The 15,351-nt window shown below is 46.5% G+C and overlaps 1 protein-coding gene across 4 annotated transcripts in view; it reads left to right on the forward strand.

The window, feature by feature from the left end:
• Positions 1-15,351, forward strand: part of FLNB (filamin B, beta) — a 182,052-nt gene that overhangs the window by 151,957 nt on the left and 14,744 nt on the right. For 2 of the 4 annotated variants that reach the window (XM_006862076.1, XM_006862075.1), the window contains 11 exons: positions 667-738; positions 1,451-1,553; positions 2,223-2,363; positions 6,049-6,177; positions 6,774-6,947; positions 8,302-8,460; positions 8,915-9,118; positions 10,066-10,218; positions 10,320-10,442; positions 13,915-14,181; positions 15,069-15,206. In XM_006862076.1, the coding sequence (XP_006862138.1) occupies positions 667-738; positions 1,451-1,553; positions 2,223-2,363; positions 6,049-6,177; positions 6,774-6,947; positions 8,302-8,460; positions 8,915-9,118; positions 10,066-10,218; positions 10,320-10,442; positions 13,915-14,181; positions 15,069-15,206 (1,663 nt within the window). The remainder of the gene's footprint in view (positions 1-666; positions 739-1,450; positions 1,554-2,222; positions 2,364-6,048; positions 6,178-6,773; positions 6,948-8,301; positions 8,461-8,914; positions 9,119-10,065; positions 10,219-10,319; positions 10,443-13,914; positions 14,182-15,068; positions 15,207-15,351) is intronic. The other 2 variants (XM_006862077.1, XM_006862078.1) reach the window with 2 other exon arrangements.

Here is a 15,351-nt window from a genome sequence, read left to right on the forward strand (position 1 = left end):
CTGTTTACACAGTAAACACTTCCGTTTTGTTAATGAGATCACACCAAGCTCACTGTTTTGCAACTTGCATCCTTCCCATAATATGCAGGAAATTCCCTTTTATGTTAAGGAGCTGTGGTAGCCTAGTGGTAATGCATTGGACTGGTAATCTTATGGTCGGCAGTTCAAAACTACCAACCGTTCCCCCAGAGAAAGATAAGGCTTTCTGTTCCCATAAAGATTTACAGCCTCAGAAACTCTGTATAAGATTGCTGTGAGTTGGAACCGAATCCACGATATATAACCGCCTTTTCATAGTAATTCATAAAATTAGCCACTTCTGAAGGGCTTCACCAACTCCACTGTGTAGATTTACCATCACATATTGAATGGTCGGACCCCATTATGTAGGGGTGTGTAGTTTGCGTCAATTCCTATCACAGATGGCTCCAGTAGGATCCTTTGCCCACATCACATACCTGTGCCCAGCCAGTATTTCTGTGGGCCTGCCTCCAAGAAGTGGGTTTGTGGGTTCAAAGGGCACGTGGATTTGACATTTAAGCAAAGTACTCTGCAAAGGTTAAGAATGTACGCTCCTGCTAGAGTGAGCGGCTCACTGGTGTACAAGATGAGTAACAATAGCCCTTCAATGTGATTCCCAACTAATCTCCATTTGCCACCAACCAGGCCACGGATGGGGAAGTTACGGCTGTGGAGGAGGCACCGGTAAATGCATGCCCCCCTGGACTCAGGCCCTGGGTACACTTTTTTTTTTTTCCCCTTTTTTGGTCTGTGGTAACTTCATTTCAGAAAAGCTGCAGCCTGCTTCTGGGGACTGCTTAAGCCCTTTGGTGTCCTGGTCATTCATGCGCCCTCTCACCCCGATCAGCCCATCACAATGACCCCTGCTTTCTCTGTGATAAGACCCACCTTGGTGTCATCATACGCACTCCACAAATCGCACCCTTGTCATGTCTGTGATCATGCTCAGCACAGTCTCCATGTGTAAAGAGAAGGATGAACAGCTGTTTCCAGCCCTCCTGCTGACTCTCACAACCGCCACTTGCACATTCGGTTTCTGTTCAGTGGGAAAGCCACGGCTTTTACTTGCTGCCACTTAAAACGCACCTTCTTTTCCAGGCCACAAGCAACTAAACCATTTCAGGTGGAGCCTCTTGGGACTCACAGACATTGCTGTCTCTCACTTTTCCTCTTCCCTGTGGGCACTGCTGGGAATTTTACAAGCAAAAGGCCGAGCAATTTCTAGCAATTGTTCAGTACCACTTTGTAAGTCCTTCAGGTTCAGCCCTGTACCTTGGGCCAGTAAACAAAGCCTATATCCCAGGGACAGCCACGTCCCCAAATCTCAGCTCGACTGACTTGCAGAATTGCCAGCTGCTCTGCCCCTTATAGCTTGATTAGCCTGTTCTGTTGTCCACTTTATCTAGTGACCACTGCTTCCTGTTTGCAGGTAACCGAAGAGGCCTATGTCCCAGTGAGTGACATGAATGGCCTGGGATTTAAACCTTTTGACTTGGTCATCCCGTTTGCGGTCAGGAAAGGAGAAATTACTGGTAAGCACTCCAGGAAAATGGTCTTGCTGTCACTCGCTCACACTAGCTCTCCAGAACTGTGCTGAAAGGTAGTTCCACCTGTCCACCAGGCCAGGGATCCTTAATCCAACACCCTAGGCTTGTGATTTTGGTGGGTGGTCCATGAGACCCTGACATTTGAGATTACAGAATGTTGTGTGTGCATATATTTTCCTGGAGAGGCAGTTCATTCATAACTTACATCACCTTCTTGAAGTTCTTCAGCTGTTGTGTTTAGACACCGCTTGCCTGTGAGGGATTTGTTCTTTCCTTTTCTGGCCGCCTCTTCATCTCCAGCTTTTCCATATCTGACCTTGGCACTCTACAGAAGTTATTGTCTCTCTCTAATCGTCTTTAAATGTCTGCTGCTTTTTTTGAGTTCTGTACTGATCCTCCTAGTTTTGTGATCTTCTCAAATCCTGTTTGAGCTTCTGATTCATCAGTTGTTAGAAAACTGTTTACTTGAGTAGCCTGGTACATTGTGTGGAAACCAAAGGGGACATGAATAAAAGCAGATAGGTCTCTGTTCTCCCACTGTGAGTGTTGTTGGATGTGAACACCTTGACTTTGAAGATGTGTCCTGTGCCTTGCACTCCAACTCTCCTGGGAAGGTGGCCAATGGGCTCACTGTCCTGTCTCCCTGCGCTCTAGGGGAGGTCCATATGCCTTCCGGGAAGACGGCCACCCCTGAGATTGTGGACAACAAGGATGGCACAGTCACTGTCAGATACGCCCCCACGGAGGTCGGGCTCCACGAGATGCACATCAAGTACATGGGCAGCCACATTCCTGGTGAGTTGGGCTCAGCCGGAAGCCCAGCAGGCTTGGAAATCTCGGAGGTTTGCAGATGTACAGGTTGGCTGCTGTGCTCAGAATGGTTCTCAGTGGCAGATGTGGGAAAGCAGTGTTGGTAGCCCGTGACCCCAGTAGGTCCAGTGATTTCCAGTGTCCTGGGTCACAGAGCACACCCTCGGGGCCAAGGCTGTTTGGTTTTGTCACTGTGCTGAGTGTAACCAAAGGGTGAGTTGGAAGAAAAATGTGAGGCACAGTGAGGGAGTCTCTAGGCTGGCCTGCAGAACTCTATGAGGCCTGGAGCTCTTGGGCAGGAGTCTAAATTAGCTGTAGGAGAGGTCATGAGCCACGATTGGGAGAGAGAAAGACAGACTGACTGGCTGTCACAGAGACCTGGATAAGGAAAGCCAGCCTCAGTTTCATTTCTATCTTTGTTGTTCTTTTTAATTATTTAAGTGTCTCTTCATCTTCTACTTTAATATTTTGAGTAGGTAACACATTAACATGGTTTAAAAATAAAAATGATGTAAGGTTTTCTTCCCACCCATATCTCCATCTGCCCTCTTTGAACCTAACCTGTTCATTTTTTTCAGTGTTCAGTTTGAGATGATGTTAAGAATCTATTAAGTAAACAGAATGCTGATTTTTAGTCGCTTTCCTTCCCTGTTGAGTCTCTGGGTGGTACAGGTGGCTGGGCTGCTAACTGAAAGGTTGCTGGTTCAAGTTCATTCAGAGATGTCTCAGAAAAAAAGACCTGGTGACCTATTTGTAAAAACTAGCCATTGAACATCTTGTGGAGCACAGTTCTATTCTGACTGAGTCACCGTGAGTTAGAAGCAACTTCAGCAGCTGGTTTTTGTCCCTAATTGCACACACTGCTCTGCCCTTGCTCGGAGCTTCCCAGGTCTGAATAAGACAGCATCTCTATAGCCACCCACGATCTGATGGACAATTATGTATTTAAGCAGTTTCCCTGCCGAGGACATTGCTCCCCACCTTTTCCTATTACTGTTACCATGCTGCAGTGAGGGGCCTCTTGCAGACATCGTTACCCCAGCGGAGGAATTGCTGGGTGACAGGGTGTCAGCTTTCCTAGTTGGCTAAATTTTACCAGATTACTCTTTGTGGAGCTTGTTCCAATTCACGCCCACCCACCAGCACTGTTGAGAGTACCTGTGTTTTCACAGACTGCCAGTCAGTGGAGTATGCAATCAAGTGTTTGGATCTTTGCCAATCTGATAGTTGGAAAACAGTATCTTGGTGGTACTTTATGTGTATTTCTCTTATGAATGAGATTAGGTCAGTTTCCACAGTTAAGTACCATTTGCATTTCATTCTCTTACCTCAACATTCATTTCCTTGGGCCCATTTTTCTCTTTGGTTGGTGGCCGTTTCCTATCAGTTTCTAAGAGCAATTTGAATATTGGAGAGATTAATCCTTTGTGATAGGAGTTGCAAATATTTCACCCAGTTTGGTATTTGCTTTAGTGAATATATATGTATATATATGATATTTACATAAATATTAGATGAACATTAAGTATATGATGCATAATATTATGTATTAGTATTATATAATATTATGTAATAATATGGACTCCTGGTGTGGTGCTATTGGTTAATGCACTGGACTGCCAAGTCCACTTGGACCGGGAGACCTGTGGTTCAAGTTCACCAACTGCTCCTTGGAAACCCTATTCAGGGTCGCTATTGGTCAGAACCTGACTCGACGGAAATTAACAACAACAACATAATATTATACACACACACATATATGTGGAATCATGGTATGGCACTGTATGATAAAGCACTGGACCGCAAGGTCAGTTTGAACCACGGGATTGGTGGTTCAAACCCACAAGCCCCACTCCTCAGAGACTATACAGAGTCGCTATGAGTTGGAAACAACTCAATGGCACATAACAACAATATATATACACATAATTATTATATATACATAATATTATACACCATCAGTATAATATGTCTAACATTTGTTTCAAATGAAGGTATATGATCTGTCCTATTTAAAAATTGTAAAGGTACAGATGTTTAGAGGTTAAAGTGTGTCCTGATTTCCATTTCCATGGTACATGTGAATGTGTATCTTTTCAGACATTTTTCTCTGTTAGCTACCGACATGCATACGATTTTGTTTTGCTTTTTAAAAAAATTCGATAATGGTGTTAATATATGATTATTATATGTTGTTGTTGTTAAGTGCCATTGAGTCAGTTCCAACCAATAGCAACCCTGTGTAGGGTTTCTCAGGAGTGGCTGATGAGTTTGAAACGCCGACCTTGCAATCAAGCGTTTATCCTACATGCCGCATGGATATCATATAGCAACTTTAATTTTTTTTTTTTTATGTAGCTCATTATAGATAATCTTCCAAGTTCATTAACACAAATTTTCCTCTTTGTTTTTCAATGGTTGCATGAATAGACAGTTTATTTTACCACAAATCCCTGAGTGGCACAGTTAAGTGTTTGGCTCTTAACCAAAGGTTTGACTGTTCAAATCCACCCAGAGGTTCCTCAGAAGAAATGCCTCACTGTCTGTTTCTAAACTATCACAAGCAATTGTAAACTAGGGGCCACAGTTCTACTCTGAAACACATGGGGTCGCTGTGAGTTAGAACCAACTTGACGGCAGCTAGGTTTTTTGTTTGTTTTGGGTACGGGACTCTGGGATCTTTCCCTAGTTTGCATCTGAACACTATGGCAATAAAACCCCTTGCCATGGGTTGGGAACAGGTGGGTAAGAGGAATCACTCTCGGGCAGAGTCCTAACGGTGGAATCCCTAGGTCATTGTTGTTGTTGTCAGGTGCCATCGAGTCGGAACCGACTCATAGCGACTCCATGCACAGCAGAACGAAACAATGTTCGATCCTGGGCCAACCTCACTACCGCTGCCACACCCGAGTCCATCAATGATGCCACCTGGCTGATCCATCTCGTTGGGGGGTCTTCCTCTTTTTCTCTGACCCTCCACCCTACCCAGCATGACATCCTTCTCCAGCGACTGTTTCCTCCGGACAATATGTCCAAAGTAGGAGAGACGAAGTTTAGCCATCCTGGCCTCCAAGGAGCACTCTGGCTGCACTTCTTCCAAAACAGATCTATTGGTTCTTTTGGCAGTCCATGGCACTTTCAGGTTCTCCTCCAACACCACAACTCAAAGGCATCAATTCTTCTACGATCCTCCTTATTCACTGTCCAGCTTTCGCATCCATATGAGGCTATTGAAAACACAGTGGCCTGGGTCAGGCCCTAGGTCATAGGGCCTTACATTTTGACAGGTGTAGGCAAATGGCCTTCCGAGGGGCCTATCCCATCACATCCCTCGTAGTAGGACCTGTGGCTCATTTTTCCACATGGTGCAGATATTAACTCTGTGTTTGTCAATTTGAGCTGGATTCCCTGCTTCTGCCCTACCTGCCTAGTTTGGAGTAGACTCTGGGATTGTTTTTCATATGCAATGATTGAAGGTGCAATACTGAGAATTCCCCTAGGGTGCCCAGGATGGTGGCTCCACCACCTTCTGAGGGCTTTTATCTTCTGCCTTTGCACAGGAGACTCCAAGCCTATCTACTGATAGGGAAATGTCAAGGTACCATTTTCCATGGTGTACAGTCACCGTTTAATGAGTCATGATTTTATTTGTATCCTTTGCAAACTCAAGAGAGCCCGCTCCAGTTCTACGTGAACTACCCCAACAGTGGAAGCGTATCTGCCTATGGTCCAGGCCTAGTATATGGAGTGGCCAACAAAACCGCCACCTTCACCATTGTCACCGAGGATGCTGGAGAAGGTACGACTTGTGTATTCATGTGCTTCTAGACTTCTGTTTGAAGAGTGAAGTGGACATGATTCTAGGGCAGTTAAAAAATAAGACTGTCATTGTGATTGAAACTTAAGTGCTTGAGGATTGATGATGGCTTTTGCTTTGTTCTGTTTTACATATACTAATAAATCTCTGCACAGGCCCACATGAGTTATTTAGTGCTGTATCCTAGATAAATCTCTGTGCCCCTTGTATTCATGGACAGTTCTAAATTGGTGGTTCTCATTGGGTTTCCCCAGTGGCATCTGGCACCTGGCCATACTAACCTTGTATGTGTGATTGGCGATCAGAGTTCCACCCCTTTCTCATCCCACACATCCCAAAGAGCAGAGAGGATTTCAGGGTTACCTACAGCAAAGAATTCAGACGCTGGGGTGTCTACCCAGCAGGCATTTTTACCTTGTAAGCTGCTTTGTTCTGATGGCATGAGCCCCTGTCTCACAGCTCACGTGGAATGTCAGTCTGTTCTCCCAACCTCAGGGATACCTGAGATGAGTCATTGTCTCTCTTCAAACAAGGACACTCTCTTTCCCTAACCTCTCTCTCCCTGTCCTCACTCCCAGGGGGCCTGGATCTGGCTATCGAGGGGCCCTCAAAGGCCGAAATCAGCTGCATTGACAACAAAGACGGGACGTGCACGGTGACCTACCTGCCCACCCTGCCGGGTGACTACAGCATCCTGGTCAAGTACAACGACAAGCACATCCCAGGCAGCCCCTTCACAGCCAAGATCACAGGTCGGGTGCCTGGGGGCAGCACTCAGGAGCCTCTTCCCACCTAACTAGGGAAACAGACTGGGTGTTATTTCCGTTTACACTGCATAGGAAGCCCTTGAGGAGGAACTTGGTGACCCAGCTAAAAAGGAGAGCTACCATCTGGAGGGTGCTTGTAGTATACCAGGCCCCTGGGTTGTACAGATGGTTTATGTTTGACTATGAACCGAAAGGTTGGTGGTTCAAGTCCACTCAGCAATGATGCAAGAGAAAGGCTTTGAAAAGATCTCCTTCTATAAAATTAAAACCATTGAAAACAGATCTATTCTGATACCCATGGGGTTGCCGTGAGTCAGATTTGACAGTAAGTGATGTGCAACCATAGGCTAAGCACGGGACTGCTAACCACAAGGTTGAAAGTTCGAACCTACCAGCTGCTCCATGGGAGAAAGGTGAAACTCATTGCTCCTATAAAGATTTATAGCTTTGAAAACCCTATACAAGGTTGCTATGATTCAGAATCTCTCAGTGGCTGTGAGTTTTTGGTACTGGTTGTACTGTTTTGTGTCAGTGTAGTTTCAGCATTCAGGTGGCAGGTCCTCCAAGGGGTTTGAGTGCTACATGTTGAATAAGCTCAAAGACAAACAGCACAAGTAGATATACTTTGTACTGTCCATTTTACAGATGGGAAAAATGAGGCTTGCAGAAGGCATGGGACAGCCAAGTTCACAGGTGGGCAATCTGGGACCCAGAGCCTGGATACCTGATTCCAAAGCCCATGTTTCTCACTTCTGCTTGCTGTGTTTTGGACCAGGCTCTCAATGGGGCACAAGACTCCTGCCCCAAGACCTATCTTTGAAGCAGCAGTCCTGTGTGGAATATGATGAATATTTGCTCAAGAAATGCCCGTGAGGATGGTAGGCAGTGGGAAGGCCTCTAGAATGGGTTCCATGAGGAACTGTCTCCAGTTCCTCTCAGTGACTAGTCTCCCCTTGATCCAACTCTTAACAATCTTGTATAGAGTTTCTGAGGAGCAGCTGGTAGATTTGAGTCACCGGCCTTGTGTTTAAAGAGTCCAGTGTTCATCCTACAGCACCACACGTGGAGTTTAGTCTCCTCTTGTTGTTTTTAAGTGCCATCAAGTCGATTCCGACTCATAGTGACCCTGTATAGAGTTTCCAAGGAGTGGCTGGCTGGTGAGCATTAACCTACAGTGCCACATCAGAAGTCATTCCTGGCTGCTTAGATCTGCGTATTGCTTGAGGCACGTTTTTTTGTTTTTTTTTTTTATCTTTGGGTACTTATATCTCATGTGGAAGTGAAGTAAGGGTAAGCCAAGTGTAACGTGAGCTGTGTTGGGGGGTGTGGTGTTTCCCAGATGACAGCAGACGCTGCTCCCAGGTGAAGTTGGGCTCTGCAGCTGACTTCCTGCTCGACATCAGTGAGACTGACCTCAGCACCCTGACGGCCAGCATCAAGGCCCCATCTGGCCGTGACGAGCCCTGTCTTCTCAAGAGACTACCCAACAACCACATCGGTGAGCCTCCAGGGCTGGGGCTGGGACAGCTAGGTACTTGTGCAGTCTTATCATACCCAGTACAGCTGGTAAACCCAGGTGGTAAACCTGCTGGGTCACATGTGTGATAAAAGTCCAGGTACAGTTTTGCTCCATGATGTTGACTGGAGTGTTGGATACTCTGAGTGGCTGAAAGGTTGTAAAGGGAGCCATCTTTCCTTTCTGTGAGTGTGTCTTCCTCCTGCTCTTCCCATCCTCCTTGGTGGTTATATGCCGTGGAGTTGGTTCTGACTCATAGCGACCCTGTACAGGGTTTCTGAGGCTGTAAATCTTTACAGGAGCAGAAAGCCTCATCTTTGTCCCGTGGAACAGCTGGTAGTTTTGAACTGCTGACCTTGTGGTTCTCAGCCCTATTCATAACCACTACAATACCAAAGTTCCTTACAAACCTCCGATCTCTGCTCCGGTCCTCCAGGCATCTCCTTCATCCCTCGGGAGGTGGGCGAACACCTGGTCAGCATCAAGAAGAACGGCAACCACGTGGCCAACAGCCCCGTGTCTATCATGGTGGTCCAGTCTGAGATCGGTGATGCCCGCAGGGCCAAAGTCTATGGTCGAGGCCTGTCAGAAGGGCGAACATTCGAGATGTCTGACTTCATTGTGGACACAAGGGATGCAGGTCTGTGGGTGTGATCCCAGGGGAAAGGATCAGAAGTGGGAGGGATCTGCTGCTTTTTTGCTCAGGCTTCTCATTCTACCATCTCCCTGTCATTTCTGAGCATTCTGCAAACTGTAGACCCTTCTACATTGCATTCTCATTTAAGCCTCAGGACAGTTGGTGAAGTAGGTATTGTCTTTGTTCTATAGTTGGAATGAACTGAGGCTCTCAAGGGTCATCGTCCTGTCTGCTTCTGGTATTTGAACTCCGACTACAGTAATGATCAGATCCCTGTTTTAATATCTGTTCTCCCTCCCATCATTGTTCTCAGCTTCCCAGAGTCTCCTGGGCTCATCTCAAAGCCAAGAGTGTCAGGCCAGCCAGCTGGGATCATGTTTAGTTGAGCTTTTGTGGAAATGAGGAATCCCTTCCTGTTCTCACTCTGAGATGGTTTGTTTGAGTCAGGCTGGGCCTCTCCCAGGCTGTGACGTCCCCAGCGTCTTCGTCATCTGTCTTCTGAGTGATGGCTGCATTTGTGAATTCTAGACAAAATCATGTCCCCAGGGGAGAGTTTTTATTCCTAATGGGCAGCTGTTTCCTGTTAGTTCTTAATGCAGTTACACCTTCAGGTCAGCTGGCTTAGTGGTTCTTTGGCTGGGTCTCTGAGGTGACCAGGCCTGTGGCTGGCAATAAGCGCTGAGAAAGAAGATGCTGTTCTCAGAGGCATGTGGGCAGAGTATCATCACCATAGGCTTGCAGGATGGGTTACTTACACATCTTCTTGAGACAAGAGTTCTATGGTCAGAACCCTTTTCAGCATGACAGAACTTCTCAGGGCCTTCTGCCCTGGGACTCTCTTGCTGGCGCCATTATTTCTTTCTGCTGTCTGGATATCACCATTTCAGCTGTAAGCTTGTGTTCTCTGCATTCATGGAAGCCCCTCTTCTTGATGGGCTGTTGTGTTGCAGGTTATGGAGGCATATCCTTAGCAGTGGAAGGCCCTAGCAAAGTGGACATCCAGACAGAGGACCTAGAGGATGGCACCTGCAAGGTGTCCTACTTCCCCACCGTGCCTGGAGTCTACATCGTCTCCACCAAATTCGCCGACGAGCACGTGCCTGGTACACATGGGCCCCTCTCCCCACTGGCTAATGCTTAGGTTTTCTGTCAGTCTTGTACTGCAACCTCTGGCCCACTCACAAGGCCCTTTCGGTTCTGGCAGGGAGCCCATTTACCGTGAAGATCAGTGGGGAAGGAAGAGTTAAGGAGAGCATCACCCGGACAAGTCGGGCCCCATCAGTGGCCACTGTTGGGAGCATCTGTGACCTGAACCTGAAAATTCCAGGTGAGTAGAAGGGACTCTTGGGTCAGGGCAGTGGACCCCAATAGGGAACCAAGTCCTGGCTTGGTCCCACATATCATATCCATGTCAGCTATACATGATCTTTTTTATTTCCTTTTAGTGTTGTTTATAATTTCATTACTATTATTTTTTGTACAGGTGCCCATTCAAGGAAAATAAATCTACTTAGCTGCTAAGTTTGTCTTCTACCATATGAAAATAGTTGTTTTGCCACGTGGGGAGAAAAATACATAGGCTTTTTTATTTTAGATTTACAATCTGTTAATTGTAGAGCCATAAGGAGCTCTGGTAGTGTAGTGGTTACAAATCGGGCTGTGAAGCACAAGGTCAGCAGTTCAAAACTACCAGCTGCTCCACGGGAGAAAGATGAGGCTTTCTGCTCCCGTAAAGATTTACAGCCTTGGAAACCCTGTTCAGGGTCGCTAGGGGTCGGAACCGACTTGACAGCACTTAACAACAACAATTGTAGAGCCATAATGTCTTTGGAGAATTGATACTGCTGATGCCAATATCTGGAAGTATTTAAGAAGCTTCAAAGCTTCCCATTCATCCCTTTCCATCCTAAAATAGAACAAGAACTGTGCTACAAGGCTAGGTGGGACAAGGCTAGCTGAGAAGGGCTCCTTATGGACCAAATTAGCAATCACTGGCTACAGTCTGTCTACTGCATAGTTCCTCCTGTAAAGAGCCCACCAAAAGAGGATCCACAGAGTAAAGGAAAGTTCTGAAGCTCTTCTGCTGAGAAGCTGGCACACATTGAGAAAAGACACAGAAGACATTGAAGAAGGCAGAGCCAATCATCTCACCAGATGATGTTACGATCTGCAGAGGGAGCTGTGTCCCCTACACAGTGTGGATCTATCTCCTCTTCCTTCCTGGCTCCATTTGACAGATCTTCCTGGGTAGACAGACGCATCAACATTGGCCATATACGAGTGTGCTGAAACCCTCCCTGCTGTTGTATGAAAACAGATTCACTTTCAGAGTAATCTGTGCTTATAATCTGTGTACTCAAAAATGAAGAAAGCACATGTCAACCTCATACCCTGTCATCCAGGGTGATGACTGTTCACATTTGAGTCATAGATCTGGACTCCAGATACCAACATCCTTAGAGACTCGAATGCTCCATTTCAATAGATTAAGCATGCCCATAATACACGCTGAGACACTTCTCACTCTCTATATTGTAGGCATTTTTCCATGCCAAAAGGTACACCATTGACTCTTGTTACTCGAAGTAGTTACTTTCTGTAAGGGGGCAGTGGTGGCTCCATGGCAGAATTCTCACCTTCCATACAGGAGACAGACCTAGGTTTGATTCCCACCAGTGCACTTTGTGTGCTACTATCTGTCTGTTAGTGGAGGCCTGTGTGTTGTTATGATGCCAAACAGGTTCTAGCAGAACTTTTAGACAAATACAGATGAGGATGAAAGGTCTGGCAGTCTATTTCCAAAAAATCAACCATGAAAGCCTTATGGATCACAACAGTCCAGTCCCTTTGTGCAAAGGATCATCATGCGCCAAGGACCAACATACACAGTGGCAGCTAGCAACAGTAACATGTCTTGTAAAGTCCCTGGGAACTCTGAATTAGCAACTGTGTACTAACGTTGGGAACATATATGTCTGGCAACTCAAATTTTTTGCCACTCTGCGCATGCAAATGACCACAAAAGTGCTGTGGGTATTAATTTGAAGGTTACATACGTATTTTAGTGAGTAGGCAAATCCATGATAACAACAATCAATTGTACTTCCACATCATCTTTTTGACAGCTATATCACATTCTACTTCATGTCCAGATGACCTTCTCCAATGGGCTGCCTCTCCGGGCACATTAATTTCAGTCCCCAACTCCTGTTTTTTGCGTCAGCGTGAATGCCCAGAAGTGAGATTTGCTGGGCCAGTCCGTTTCAGCTGCCTTAGCAAGTAGCCCTCCAGAAAATGTCAGTACCATTTCTGTACATCCCTCACTAACCTGGCTGCTGGCTTTCGTTCTTATGTGGGCCAGTCTGTTGGAAAAATATAATATCTGTTTCCCAGTTCTATTTATGTGATAATTAATGACTTGGACTGTATTTTCGTTTGCCTTTTATCTTTATTTTTTTGCAAACTCTCTCTTCTATTCCTTTTGCTTATTTGTTTCTTGAGGAATTCGTGGTCATCCTTGTCAGAGATTGGTGGTTTGCATGTTGATGGGGTGTTGGAAGCTATGCCACCATATTTCAGATACCATCAATGTCACCTGTGGTAGACAAGTTTCAGCAGAGCTTCTAGAATAACACAGATTAGGAAGAAAGACTTCGTAGTTTTCTTCTGAACATTAGCCAATGAAAACCAATGGATCAAAACAGATGATTGTTCAGTATAGTGACTGGGCAGGGTTTTATTCTGGCGCCAACTCAGTAGCAACTAACAACAGCACCCCTTTCTCTTAAGTCTCTTCCTGGCTGTTAAGTACTCTCTTCAGTTACTGGTACCAGATGACTCTTGATGAGACTCACTTTTCCTCTCATCACCCAGATGACCCTTCCTCTCATGTCATCTAAAATGGAAGAACTCACCAGCTTCTGGCTGTCCTCAGAGGTCCTGTGAGGTGACACATTCCTCAACCTCGCTTCCTTTCTCTGTCCTCAGGGCCCAGAGTCATGAACTGTGCAGTTCACTTCCTGTTGGGCTGGAGGGTCGTTTCCTACTGGCTGTAGGTGACGTCATTGTTTCTTCACCCAGCATGCAGTGTGCCTGTCTGCACCTCATCAGTGTGGGCACAGTCAGTAGCTTGGCATACACACCTCCAGTGGAGCAATGTGGGTTGCTTCCGTGTGTGGTGATCTGAGGCATCGCTTTTCTGGTCTACAGTTTGCCGAAAGCTTTGCTCACTCATGGTTTCCCTTTGCCATTGGTGCTGACATATATTCACTCTTTTCTCTAAATGCATTTTGTCTTGTTGCCTCAAAGAAATGCCAAGGTTTCCTGGTAATAAAGGATGACAACTCCTGATGCCATATTCTTACCTACCTAGGGTGCTGAGCCCTCATAAGCATGACAGATGTCCAGGTGGTACCTCGAACCTAGAACATCTGCACTGTCCTGGGTTTTGTTTACATGCTGGAATAGTCAGCTCAGGCTCAAGTTTGAAGCTACCATGTGGAATGAACTCAGCTCCAGCTTAAAGACTATCAAATACATGGTGGGACAGGGAGGTGTCAATGCCCCTAGCATGCACTCCACCCTGCGTGCCTGGAAGGTCCTGCTTGCTCCACTCTGGCCACCACAGCCCATGTGTTTGAGGGATCAGGAGGCATCCAGCCTGGACTGGGGGAGCCCAAGCACCCTACTCCACCTAAGCAGTGCCTTCCGTGCCCTTGGCTACTTGCTCTGCATGTCCTACCCTGCTTGAGCCATTGCCCTGATTCTCTCTTTGCCCCCAATCTCCCACTCCCTTTCAGAAATCAACAGCAGTGACATGTCAGCCCACGTCACCAGCCCCTCGGGCCGTGTGACTGAGGCAGAGATTGTGCCTGTTGGGAAGAACTCACATTGCGTCCGATTTGTGCCCCAGGAGATGGGCGTTCACACAGTCAGCGTCAAGTACCGCGGGCAGCACGTCACGGGCAGCCCCTTCCAGTTCACTGTGGGCCCACTTGGTGAAGGGGGTGCCCACAAGGTCCGGGCAGGAGGCCCTGGTCTGGAGAGAGGAGAAGCAGGAGTGCCAGGTGAGCCCGGGCTGTGTGAGCACTCTGTAGACTTAAAAGAGGAGACGGGTGGATTCTCCAAAGAAATATACGAGGTCGAGGGAGCTTCCAAAGATTCATGGATAAAATGGAATTAAATGGTAATGGAATAGTTCCATGACATTTGGGAAGCCCCCTTTGTATATAACGAGACACGGGGAAAGAAGAGAGAATGGAGATTGGCAAGGCCAAAATCCACAGGTGAGGTAGACTAATCTCCAGCAAGACTTCTGTGATATATAGTCTTGAGGCAGAGTCCCCCACTCTGAAACTTTAGTTATTGTTGTTTAAGGCCTTCAACTGATTGGATCAGACCCACCCAGAGTTGATGTAAAATTGCCTGGGTGCCACATGTCCTAACCAAGTTGATTCATAAAAGTAGCCATCATAGATGGTGTTAAGGGGCATTCTTGGAAAGTTTTGTGTTACTAATTACGCCTGGGAGTTGCTAGCTTCCTCAAAGCTACTTGGGGGTCGCCTCGGAACCTGTAGTTTTATTAGTGTGCGTCGTGAACCTCTAAGAGGGAGCAGAGTTAATTAAGCTGTCTCCAGAGCATCTTACAGGGCTTCTGTTCTGTGGGAACACTAAGATTCTACAAAATCAACCTTAAAGGTTCCTTCTATGGTGGTTGTAAGGGGGAAGGATATGTGGAAAACCCTGAACATTCTTAGCTTCTTCATCATTGGTTTACCATGAACTTAATAAACACTAGTGATGCTTAGGAAATCTCAGACTTGCGTTCTGTTTGAGGTTGGGGGAAGATAAAAGGGCTGACAACAAACAAAGCCCAGCTTTGCAGGTTTAACAAGAAGAGGGCCAGAAGTCCCTACGTGGTTTGGTCACTAACCAAATCTGTGTTTACTCTCAGCTGAGTTCAGCATCTGGACCCGGGAAGCAGGCGCCGGGGGCCTTTCCATTGCTGTTGAGGGCCCCAGCAAGGCTGAGATTACATTTGATGACCATAAAAACGGATCATGTGGTGTGTCTTATATTGCTCAAGAGCCTGGTAGGTACTCAAGAACCAACAAAGGACATATTCCTTGTTCAGGGATACTTATAGAAACCTATGAAGCTAGCTCCAGTAAATGAGGAGTCTGTTTGCATGGGATGCATCCTGCAAGTCCAACTGCAGGAAACACAGCCAGACCTCA

Source organism: Chrysochloris asiatica, unplaced genomic scaffold (assembly GCF_000296735.1).
Source record: "Chrysochloris asiatica unplaced genomic scaffold, ChrAsi1.0 scaffold00046, whole genome shotgun sequence".
Lineage (NCBI taxonomy): Eukaryota > Metazoa > Chordata > Mammalia > Afrosoricida > Chrysochloridae > Chrysochloris > Chrysochloris asiatica.